Below are 12,978 nucleotides of genomic sequence, written 5' to 3'. Positions count from 1 at the left end.
TATGTCTATGATCCCATGCTCAAGCTGGTGAGCTTGCACTCAAGACAGACGAGCCCACGCTCAAGCCAGTGACTTCAGGGTTTTGAACCTAGGTCATCAGCATCCCAGCTTGATGTTCTATCCACTGCACCACCACCAGTCAGGCTCTGGTACTCTATGGGACTGATGCTGTGTTCTCTTTCCTTGCAAATTGGTTTCTCTGCATCCTAGTCCACAAGACAAGAAATATGGCTATTAGCTCCAAATCTTACCATTTTTATTGATCCAACCAGACTATTCTAGCTTCTCTCTTCTATCCCTCAAACTTAAGTTAAGAGAGATCAATTGACTCTCTCTTGGACCTAATTGCAAAGTCTTTGGAAATATACAAATTGACCCATTTTGAGTCATGTTGCCATGCTCAGATTCATGTTCAAGAAGAGGTACCATGCTGTATAAGCATGACCACTCTTATGGAAACCATATAGATGGGGAAAGTCTATACCCAAGAAATATGGGACTTGGCAGACTACCCACAGGGTTTGACAACAATTGGAATGATAAAAGAGAATCTTTAAAGCTAAATTCTAAGAAACTGATTAGGAGAGAAACAATAAAACTAATAGTTAAATACTTGTTTCATTTCTACTGTGTAGCAGGCACTACATTCAGTGCTTTAAGTACATTATTTCATTTAAAATAACCACAGGCCCTGGCCTGTTGGCTCAGCGGTAGAGCATCAGCCCAGCGTGTGGAAGTTCCAGGTTTGATTCCCAGTCAGGGCACACAGGAGAAGCGCCCATATGCTTCTCCACCCTTCCCACTCTCCTTTCTCTCTATCTCTCTCTTCCTCTCCCGTAGCCAAGGCTCCACTGGGGCAAAGTTGGCCTGGGTGCTAAGGATGGTTTCATGGCCTCTGCCTCAGGTGCTAGAATGGCTCTGGCCACAACAGAGCAACACCCCAGATGGGCAGAGCATCGCCCCCTGGTGGGCATGCTGGGTGGATCCTGGCCGGGCACGTGCGGGAGTCTGTCTGACTGCTCCCTGCTTCTAACTTCAGAAAAATACAAAAATTAATTAATTAATTAATTAACATAAAATGACCTCATAGGGTAGGTGCTGTTATTACAGATAAAGAAACTGACACATCCAAAAGTTAAGTAATTTTCCCAGGGTCAGCCAGCTAAGAAGCGTGTTTTTAACTTGGGTCTGCCTGTACTGAGAGTCCCCCAGCCACTTGGTACACCTCAACATGGGTCTCAGGGAGACCATAAAAGGAACAAGGCACTCTTTTTCTGGTACAAAATAATAATACTATGTTATCACTCTTTATCAGTTAAGATCCAGCCTAGAAAACAGAAATCACAGTCTTTCAAAAATAAATAATTTTATAGAAAGAATTGGTACTGGTGGTCCTGGCCAGTTGGCTCAATGGTAGAACATCAGACCAGCGAGTGGAAGACCCAGGTTCGATTCACAATCAGGCACACAGGAGAAGACACCATCTGCTTCTCCACCCTCTATTCTATCTCTCTTTCTTTCTCTCCTGCAGCAGTGGCTCGAATGGTTTGAGCAAAGTTGACCCTGGGTGCTGAGGGTGGCTCCATGGCCTTGCCTCGGGCACTAAAATAGCTCGGTTGCTGAACAACAGAGTAGCAGCCCCAGATGGACAGAGCATTTCCCAGTAGGGGGCTTGCTGAGTGGATTCCAGTTGGGGCACATGCGAGAGTCTGTCTCTGCCTCCCTGTCTCTCACTTAATAAATAAATAAATAAAAATAAAAAAGAGAGAATTGGTACTGGTGAAGGAACAGCTGATGCCTCTGGTTGGAAGGTGAATAATGTTATGAGAGAAGCTGACTAAAGCACATCTTCAAGTGTTCTCATCCTCACCACCACTAACTGCTTTAAGTAATATTATACCTGACCAAAAGTGACTTATCAATAAATCTCAATATAACAAAAACCCAGAAATAGTTTCTCTGTTAATATAGCATCTCAATAATAGCAGAGCTTTGGTTTGACCTCTGTTGGCTTTCTCTTCATTGTCTCAAAATAGTTGCCACACTCCAAACATTACGTTCTAATACATCCATGCTTCTGTTTGAAAACAAAGAGTAGGAGCTTAGTACTCCTGAGCCTTTCTCTTTCTACCATGAAGAAAAATTGTCCTTGGAAGCCTCTCAAGCAGACTTCCCCTTATTTCTACCTGGTTAGACCTCAATCAAATTCATGCCTGTAAACAAGTCCCTAGAATAACAGGATAAGATCTCAGGGCTTGACCAGGGGATGAGGGACAGTGTCAACTTCACACACCTGAATAAAAGGAGCGTTCTGATAGTAAGGAAGAAAGGGGGCATGGGTACTGGGTGGGATTCTTCAGAGTGTAGCATGAGCCCCAACTTTCAGATCCCTCTAATGGTGCATCTACCCCCACATTAGGTCCTGGAATTGATGGTGGAAAAGAGAAAGCTTCCCTAGTAATATATCATAGATAATACTGAGAAGAAGAAAAAGTACGTGTCTCTGGGATAGAGCCTTTCTCCTTAGATCAGTAGGACAAGGAAAGTAAAGGTCCAAAATATTGTTTCCTTGTGCTCGTCTCCATCCAGCATTAAGGTCATGAGGTTGGAGACCCACAGAAGAGAGCCTGAAGAAAGGTTGACAAGGATCATTGCACCCTCCCACCCACCTCACCCCAGATCCTCTGAGTAGCTCAAGGTCATAAGCAGCACAGGCCTTCAGGTTGAGATCATGAAATCTCACATCTCAATTATCAGACCAATTCTGCACCAATAATATTCACATTAGGTTTGTTCTGCTGATCCTTTCAACAGGAGCATCCAAGACTCTATGATTCTTCCACAAAGCCAAGGGTCTCAGAACAAAGAGCAACAATTCTGTCAAAAAGGAAATAGGACTAATCAGGGGACTTAAATCCTAAACAGATTAAAACAAGGCCTCCCAGATCAAACTGGAAAAGAACAGTGGGAAAAGGTTCTCTCAGTGCAAAGACCCCATAGGAAATGGGATTCCTTTCTCAGGAGCCTGTTCCTGATTACAGAGACCCAGCTATTCTGCAGCGGGGTTCTTGGGTAGCTCAGGGCCGCAGGTGGACATCATCAAGGATGCCTGCAGATGACTGAAATTGCTTGTGCACATTCTGATCCCTATGTATGCAGTTTCTGCACTTGTCAGGTGGTACGAGCTTTGTGCTTAGACAAATACAATTCAATCTAGGCTCTGCCACTTACCCCCACATGACAGTTGACAATGCCTTAACCCCTGTGTCCCCTGTTTTATCTGCTTAAATGATAAAACAACTGATCTTGATTCATGGGGTTGTTGCAAGAATTAAATGAGATTGTGAACATGAAGTGGCATTCAACAAGTGGTAGCTGTGATGGCTTTTGTGCGTGGTGCATTCTTCTGTCGGAAGCATCTGCATCTGTAAGAGACAGAAGAGCAAAGCTGTTAAGAACACTTTGTAGGGACTCTAGAGCCAAATCCCAGTAGAATGTCCTTGGGTACATACTAACTTCTCTCCACCCTATCAGTAAAATGGGACTAGCAATCCATACCCTCACAGAGATATGCCTCACAGGGCAGGATTAAATGAGATACTCTCATATAAGTCAGGTAGAACAGTGCCTAGACGTGTTTGCTAATATTGATAGCATTTCATCTGATTCTTAAAAAAACAAAAAAGATTAAAACCCCTGCTCCAGCTAGAAAAGTCTTGGGAAAGTTCAGGTACTTCTTTATATCAGGGGTGTATTTTCTACCAATGGGTGGTGCTCCTGCAGATTCAAGCCCAGGCTCCCATCTTCCCCCAGGTCCCAAGCTGGAGTTTGTAGTCCTCCACCTCGCTGGGAACTACCAGTGTCATGTGGAAAAAAACCTACTAAGACACAAACTTACGTCAAGAGGAAGAGGGGGAGACCTGCCAAGGGAGGCAAAGCAGACCTCCTGAGTCTCCTTCTCCCCTAGCTTTTATTGTCAGAAGCAGAACAGAGGTAACAGGTTTACAAGGGAGGGAAATCAGGTGAGAGGGGAAGAATGACTAATGGCCATTTTGCTGACATGGAGAAAGGGCTAAATTGTCAGTACATTCCTTTTCTTTTGCTAATTAACAAGCACAAAGGAAGGGGCAATCCAGAACCTCTGAGCTAATTTTCTTTTTTTTTCTTTTTTTTTTAGCTTACTTAATTACTTTTTCTCATATCAGATCCAGGTTACTTTGTACTCTATTCTGTTAATGTCTCTCTTCCATATGACATTCCATTGAGCTGAGTGACTGACCAGTCCTGCAGATGTAGTTTCTTCAGGCAACCTCCAGCTGGGTCCAGCCCAAATGCTTTAGCCAAGGAAGACCTGACCCTCACAATATATATGGTTATTCTGGATAGAATTTTCATGAATATTTTTATTATAAATTAAAACACAAACACTGAAAACCACACAAATCAAATGGCTACCTTAATAAATTATTACAAAGCAAGTAGTACCTGAGTCCAGAATGAGGACTTTCCTAGCTACCCCAGAAACCCCTTCAATGGGTCTCATCCCAACCCTTATCTCTTCTTCCCCAAAGGTAGCCATTATTTGGAGAGAATTGTGGATATGTACATTTATATAAAGTTTTAGCTAATTTTATTGCAGAGTCTTCCTGCCCACTATAGCCCTTTCCTGGGTGCCCGAGTGATATAGTACAGACTGGGCTAATTTTCTAAAGCCCGTTCACATGCATTTCTTTGTGTCTGCACAAAGGTCACCCACTCACACTCTCTTGGTGTTTGCATCCAAGAGACATTCACTCACGGCTTTTACAGTAACTATAGTTCCTCAATCCAAGTCATAGAGGGTTCAAGGTTAAATGAGTGATTCCCTACAGGAGTCCACACCAGGGTCTTAGACTGCATGAGTTCCAAATGTGAGACTGGGTCCAAGTGGGAAGATGAGAGAAAAGAACATGGGATGAATAGGAAAGTGTTGCTGTTCCCTAAGTCTACTGGTAGCTCAGACAATCAATAAGTATTTGTTGAATGAATGAGTGAATGAATGAATGAATGAATGAAAGAAATAAGATTGAATCCAAAGTGAGTGTACAAGCAGACTAAAAACTCTGAGTTCTGATGTTATGTTAAACTCACCTTATTTCACAAGGAAGAGAAATGCCTTTGTTTATTTTTCTAATTCTAAGAGCTCTTCACAGTTCTTTTATATGGACTGAGTCCACCTGGTATTAGTTACCACCAAGGTTGGTAGGTCCAAGAAAGCACCCATGAAAAAGTATGCAGCATTCAGCCAAAAGCATATCTTTTACAATGAATATAGTTTCCAAAAACAGATACGTTGTGAACTCAGAGTTGTAAGTCAAAGTTCTGGCACTCTTTTTTAAATTTATTTTTCAATTACGGTTGACATATTATATTAGTTTCAGGTGTACAGCATAGTGGTCAGATATCTGTATAACTTACAAAGTAATTCCCTGATAATTCTAGTACCAAGCTGGATTCTACATAATTATTATATGATATTATTGACTATATTCCCTATGCTGTATTTTACATCACTGTGACTATTTTGTAACTGCCAATCAGCACTTCTATTATTATTATTATTATTATTATTATTATTATTATTAATGAGAGGCAGGGAAGCAGAGACAGACTCCTGCATGTACCCCAACCGGGATCCACCGAGCAAGCCCCTACCAAGTGATGCTCTGCCCATCTGAGGCTGCTGTTTTGTTGCTCAACAACCAAGCTATTTTAGCACCTGAGGTGAGGTTATGAGGCCATCCTTAGTGCCCAGGGCCAACTTGCTCAAATCATTCAAGCCATGGCTGTGGGAGAGAAAGAGATGAGGGGGAGTGGAGAAACAGATGGTCACTTCTCCTGTGTATACTGACTGGAAATCGAACCTGGGACTTCTGTACGCCAGGTCGACACTCTACCACTGAGCCAATCAGCCAGCGCCCAATTAGTACTTCTTAATTCCTTTACCTTTTTTACCCAATCCCCAACTCCCTTTCCACTTGACAACCATTAGTTTGTTTTCTATATCTATGAGTTTGTTTCTATTTTATCTGTTTATTTTCTTTTTTTAGACTCTACATATAAGTGAGATCATACAGTATTTGTCTTTCTCTGTCTGATTTATGTCACTTAGCCTAATACCCTCTAGGTCCATCTACGTTTTAGCAAATGACAGGATTTTATTCTTTTATATGGCTGAAGGATAGTACAAGTTCTTTCACTGTTAAAACAAAACCTTCAGTATTACATGAAAACTCTCTGCCCTTTATTAGAAAATAGACTCAACTGAAAACTAAGATACAGACTAGGTGTAAATTTAACCTCAGTTTGATTTAACAGATATGTAAACACTTGCTAGCCTTTCCTCATCTTTTTAAAACAGAGCTGGGTATCCTCACAAAGCACAATAAATAGTACACCAGGTCCCATTAACAGTGATAACTGAAAATGGACACTCTTGATTCCTTTCTAATTCCCAGCCAGGCTGAATTTAAAAACCTGAGGTGTCTAATTTTCTGCTTCTTTGGCCATTTCAATTATAATGTCTAGTCAAGGTCAAATTAAACTTTTCTGCTTTCTCTATGCCAGGGTATCTTTATCACAACAATATTGGCTTTGAGGTCCAATAACACTTTTTGGTCAGGAGCCATCCTGTACATTGTAGTGTGTTGAACAGCACCCCAGGCCTTCACCCACCAGATGCCAGTAGCATCCCTGCCCCAAATTGTAACCACCAAAAATGTCTCCAGCAATTGCCATTGTCCCCTGGGACAAAATCACCTCCTATAGAAAAACACTACTTTACACCATAACAAGAAACTTGCACTCTGATCCCCCCAAACAGCAAAGAAGCTTGTCAATGAACATAATGAATTTGATTTCAGATGTTCTAGATTCAAGTCACCCATCTTACCTGCCCACCTCTTCACCCTTTCACTCTCAGTTCCAGCAGTAACTTCCCACAATGTCTTTTGCAGAGATCACCTCCTCAAACACAACCAAAGCCAGTAATGAGGTGAGTGGAAGCTGAGTCCTGGAACCTAGCCAAGTATCAAATATTTACAAAGCCCAAAATTAGCAAATGGCAGTGGATACTATATATTATATGTGTACTACATATTATATATCATATATTGATACATCATATAGCATATATATGTGTATATAGTATATATGTATATATAGCATATATATAGTATATATATGCTATATATTTTAATATATTAATATATGTATATATAGCATATGTAGTATATATAGTATATATGCTATATATTTAATATATAATGTATGTTAACTATAATATAATGTATATTAGTCACAGCATAATATTATGTTAGATAATTTGTATTATATATAACTATGATATATACATATATTGTAGTTGACCCTTGAACAGCATAGGGGCACTGACCCCTCATGCAGTCGAAATTTACATATAACTTTTGACTCCCCAAAAACTTAGCTCCTAATAGCCTACAGTTGGCCAGAAGCCTAACTGATAACATAAATAGTCAATTAACATGTATTTTTGTATATGTATCATATGCTGTATTTTCATAAAGTAAGCTAAAGAAAAGAAAATGTTATTAAGAAAATCATAAGAAAAAAAAAGAAAATCATAAGGAATTGAAAATATAGTATTTATTGAAAAAAATTCACATATAAGTGAGCCCATGCAGTTCAAAAAATGTTGTTCAAGGGTCAACTGTATATCATTATGTTTATCACTATATATATATCCCTATATACCTCACTATAGAGATAAACTGATAGATAGATAGATAGATAGATAGATGATAGATAGATAGATAGATAGATAGATAGATAGATAGATAGAGCCTGTGTGTGTATACTGCACCCTAAACATAAGATCTATCCCAGACTAAGAAAGACAGACTAGACAAGACTGTTTTAGAATTTCCTTCTTTTTATGGCTGCATAGTATTTCATTGTGTAAATGTATCATGGCTTTTTTATCCACTTAACTACTAATGGGCATGAAACCAGTCAGAGAAAGACAAGTATCATATGATTTCACTCATATGCGGAATCTAATGAACAAAATAAACCAACAAGCATAATAAAGACAGACTCATACCTCTCTATGACAGTAGGCTGACAGTTGTGAGGGGGGTCGCTGGATGAAGGGATGGAGGTATTGAGTAAAAGTGGACAAAAGAAAAAAGAAAAAGCCTTATGAACATAGACAACAGTGTGGTGATTGCCAGGGGGTGGAGAAGTGGACAAAGTATGGAGGAGATAAACAGTGATAGACAAAGACTTGACTTGGAGGTGAACACACAATATGGTATACAGAGATCTGTCGTAGAATTGGGCACCTACAACCTGTATAATTATGTTACCCAGTGTCATCCCAACAAATTCCATTTAAAGAGATAAATAAGACTGTATTAGAGTATGTTGAGCTGGTACAACAAAGATGCTCAAATATTCAATGGCTTTTTAATTTTTTTTATTAATTGATTTTTAGAAAGAAAGGGGAAGAGAGAGAGAGATGTTGATTTGTTGCTCTACTTATTCATGCCATCATTAGTTGATTCTTGCATGTGCTCTGACCAGGGATTAAGCCTGCAACCTCCATATGTCAGACAATGCTCTAACCAACTGAGCTACCCAGCCAGGGCTTTCAGTGGCTTTTAAAAGATAGATCTTTATTAGTTTCTGAGAGGTGAGCAGTGTAGACTGATGAAAAGATTTCATTCCATGAGGCCATTAAGGGTGCCCACATTCTTTCCATGCTATTGCTTCACCATCCCTTAGCATCTTGTCCTCAACTGTATGGTCAAAGCTGGGTTCCTGCAATGTTGAGGGGAGAGGAGGAAAGTGGTCCAGAACAAGTTCTCTGGAGTGCAGGGTAAAGAGAGGAGAGTGAAGAAAGGATGCATGTCCGTGATCACTCTATGATATGATAATAAGGATGTAATCGTTTCTTAGACACATGTCTTTTTTTTAATTTTTCAGTTATTGTTGACATACACTATGTCATACATTAGTTTCAGGTATACAACATAGTGATTAGACATTTATATAACTTAGTGATCGCCCTGATAAGTTTAGTACCTATCTGACACCATACATAGTTATTATAATATTATTGACTATGTTTCCTACGCTATACTTTACATCCCTGTGACTGTTTTTATAACTGGCAAATTGCACATCATAATCCCTTTCCCTTTTCAGCCATCCTCTAATCCCCCTCAAATCTGGCAACCATAAAAATGTTTTCTTTATCTATGAGTTTGTTTCTATCTTGTTTGTTTATTTGGTTTTTTAGATTCCACATATAAGTGAAATTATATGGTATTTGTCTTTTCCTTTTTTTATTTTTTACAGGGACAGAGAGAGTCAGAGAGAGGGATAGATAGGACAGACAGACAGGAATGGAGAAAGATGAGAAGCATCAATCATAAGTTTTTCGTTGCCATTGTGACACCTTAGTTGTTCATTGATTGCTTTCTCATATGTGCCTTGACCACGGGCCTTCAGCAGACCGAGTAACCCCTTGCTCGAACCAGCAACCTTGGGTCCAAGCTGGTGAGCTTTTTGCTCAAGCCAGATGAGCCCACGCTGAAGCTGGCAACTTTGGGGTCTCGAACCTGGGTCCTCCACATCCCAGTCCAACACTCTATTCACTGCGCCACCGCCAGGTCAGGCTATATTTGTCTTTTCCTAACATTTCATTTAACATAATAGCCTCTAGGTTTATTCATGTTATCACAAATGACAAGGTTCCTTTTTTTATATGAAAGTAATATTCATTGTATATATGTACCACATCCTCTAATCATCTATTGATGATCACCTAGATTACCTCCACATCTTGGCTATTGAAAATAATACTGCAATAAACATAGAGGTGCATAAGTCTTTTCAAATTAGTGTTTGGGATTTCTTCAGATAAATACCCAGAGTAGATTTTCTGGGTCATACGGAAGTTCTATTTTTAATTTTTTGAGAAACCTCCATATTATTTTTCATAGTCGCTGAACCAATTTACAATCCCACCAACAGTGCATGAGACATGTCTTAAAGTGACATGTCTTAATCAGGGGAGAATGCCAACATAGTCCCCCACTTCTACAAATTATGCAAACTAGTCTCCCAGATCTGGGGAAATCACAGGGTCAGCAATGCCCTGAGAAAACCGCCTCGCCCTGAGAAAACACCTTCCTGATCATGGTATCTCTCTTGCCCAGATAAGTTTCATTATTATTATTTATATCTTTCAAGCTACAACAGATTGTTGAGGATTTTGAGTCACTACTCAGCAACATGCTGTGGAGAATGGGAGAGAAGAGAAAGGTTGCATCCAATGTCACATCACTTCTGCAGACTATGGAATCAAATGTTCTAGAAACTGCCCTGAAAACCCCAAACCAAGAAATCCAGAAAATTCAAAACAGTACCATGGGTAAGGAGACAATAAGGGCTGATACCCACGGGGCAGGAGGGTGTGGGGTGCTGGTTACTAGCTGGGGTCTAGATTAAGCAATTAGAAAAATAAATACATTAGTCCATTTATATAAAATGCAAAGTGATCTATAGTGACAGGGAGGGGAGGGTGGAAGGATGAAAAAGGGGCATGAAAAAATTGGGGAAAAACTTGAGGATCACGGAAATGCTCACTACTTTGATTGTGGGGGTGGTTTGACAGGTGTATACACCTATAAAACTCATCAAATTTTACATTTTAATGGACAGTTATACCTCCATAGAGCTGTAAAAAAAAAAAAAAAAAAAAAAAAAAAAAAAGGTTGTCAGTGGTTTCCAATCCTAAATCTGGGATTTGAGCTTAAAAGATTGACTAGTGGCCCTGACTGGTTGGCTCGGTGGTAGAGCGTCGGCCTGGCATGCGGAAGTCCCGGGTTCAATTCCCGGCCAGGGCACACAGGAGAGGTGCCCATCTGCTTCTCCACCCCTCCCCCTCTCCTTCCTCTCTGTCTCTCTCTTCCCCTCCCGCAGCCGAGGCTCCATTGGAGCAAAAGATGGCCTGGGCGCTGGGGATGGCTCCTTGGCCTCTGCCTCAGGCGCTAGAGTGGCTCTGGTCACGACAGAGCAATGCCCCGGAGGGACAGAGAATCGCCCCCCTGGTGGGCATGCCGGGTGGATCCCGGTCGGGCGCATGCGGGAGTCTGTCTGACTGCCTCCCCGTTTCCAGCTTCAGAGAAATACAAAAAAAAAAAAAAAAAAGAAAAAAGAAAAAAAAAGATTGACTAGTAGGGGAAGAGGGCTAGGAGGAAGTGGGTGGGAGGAGGGGAGTACAGAGGTGACAGAAAATGATTTGACTGGGTAATGGGCACACAATGCAATCAACAGTTCAAATGCGATCGAGATGTTTACCTGGAAGCTATGTACTCTTACTAATCAATGTCACCCCATTAAATTTTCTAAACAAAATGTAACAATAAAAAGAAAAATGTTTTTAAATGGCTATTATCAATAAGATAGGTAATAACAAGTGTTGGAGAGGTTGTGGAGAAAAAAGAACCCTCATTCACTGCTAGTGGAAATGTAAACTGGTACAGCCATTATGGAAGAAAGTTTGGTGGTTCCTCAAAAAATTAAGAATTGAACTACCACATGACCCAGCAATCCTTCTATTGGGTATATACCCCCAAAACTCAGAAACATTGGTATGTAAAGATACATGCAGCCTCGGTTGGTGAGGCTTGCTAAAAGTCATCAGGAGGCTACATGTTCATCGCAGCATTGTTCACAGTGGCCAAGACATGGAAACAACCAAAGTGTCCTTTGATAGAAAATTGGATAAAGAAGATATGGTACATATATACAATGGAATACTAAGCCATAAGAAATGATGACATATTTCCATTTACAGCAACATGGATGGACCTTGAGAACATTGTACTAAGTGAAATAAATAAATTAGAAAAAGCTAAGAACTATATGATTTCACTCATGAGTGAGATATAAAACTGAGATTTGGCCCTAGCCAGTGGCTCAGTGCATAGAGTGTTGACCTGGCATGTGGACGTCTCAGGATCAATTTCCAGTCAGGGCACACAAAAGAAGTGACCATCTGCTTCTATCTTCTCTTCTCCCCCTTCTCCCCTCTTCCCCTCCTGCAGCCAGTGGCTCAATTGGTTCCAGCATGGCCCCAGGCACTGAGGATAGCTCCACTGGAACACATCAGCCTCAGGACTAAAAATAGTTCAGTACTCAAGCATCAGCCCCAGATGGGATTGCCAGGTGGATCCCAGTCGGGACACATGTGGGAGTCTGATTCACTATCTTCCTTCCTCTCACCTAAAAAAATTAAAAACTGAGACACTGAGACTCACAAACATAGATAAAAGTGAAGAGGTTGCCAGGGGGAGGGGATTGGAGGAAGCAGAATAAAAAGTGACAAATATATGGTGACAGAAAATGATCTGACTTTGGGTGATAGGTACACAACCTAATCAATAGTTTAAATGCTATAGAGATGTTATTTTAAAAGGAAAAAAAGATAAAATAATATCTAGTGCCTAGTCATCAAACTGGAATCTGGACATTTTCATTCTAGACTAAATCATTTTCCAAATTATAAATAACTCTCAACTTTCCTGATTTGGCCAGGTTCTAATTGTTTAACCAGTAACCAGTGTCCTCACCTCAATGCCCTTCAGTCTCCTTATCTATAAAATGAGATTATAATAGTGCATTAGAACCAGGGTTTGTACAGTCATCCCTCGCCATATCGCGGTTCACTTTTTGTGATTTCACTGTATCATGGATTTTTAAATTGTATATATCTAATTTTGTATCGTGGGTTTTTCACTATATCATGAGATTTTGCGGTATATGGGTATTTTTATATGTTGTTAAAATCACATAGGTGTAAGAGTGTAGAAAGTGTGTAAGAGCATAGGAACTGTTTATGACAGTGTAGGAAAGGTTTATAAGAGTGTGGGGAGGGTTTATAAAGCCTTA

The 12,978-nt window shown here is 40.3% G+C and overlaps 1 protein-coding gene and 1 non-coding gene across 2 annotated transcripts in view; one reads left to right on the top strand and one right to left on the bottom strand.

The window, feature by feature from the left end:
* Positions 1 to 12,978, top strand: part of ADGRE3 (adhesion G protein-coupled receptor E3) — a 74,721-nt gene that overhangs the window by 26,277 nt on the left and 35,466 nt on the right. Inside the window, exons 5-6 of the mRNA XM_066272283.1 lie at positions 6,996 to 7,033; positions 10,276 to 10,456. Of these exons, the coding sequence (XP_066128380.1) occupies positions 6,996 to 7,033; positions 10,276 to 10,456 (219 nt within the window). The remainder of the gene's footprint in view (positions 1 to 6,995; positions 7,034 to 10,275; positions 10,457 to 12,978) is intronic.
* Positions 10,092 to 10,249, bottom strand: LOC136321421 (U1 spliceosomal RNA). Its single transcript, XR_010728670.1, has one exon. It is a non-coding gene; the product is annotated as a U1 spliceosomal RNA (small nuclear RNA).

The sequence above is a fragment of the Saccopteryx bilineata genome, chromosome 1, assembly GCF_036850765.1.
Source record: "Saccopteryx bilineata isolate mSacBil1 chromosome 1, mSacBil1_pri_phased_curated, whole genome shotgun sequence".
Lineage (NCBI taxonomy): Eukaryota > Metazoa > Chordata > Mammalia > Chiroptera > Emballonuridae > Saccopteryx > Saccopteryx bilineata.
This window is presented reverse-complemented; position numbering and strand designations above follow the sequence as displayed.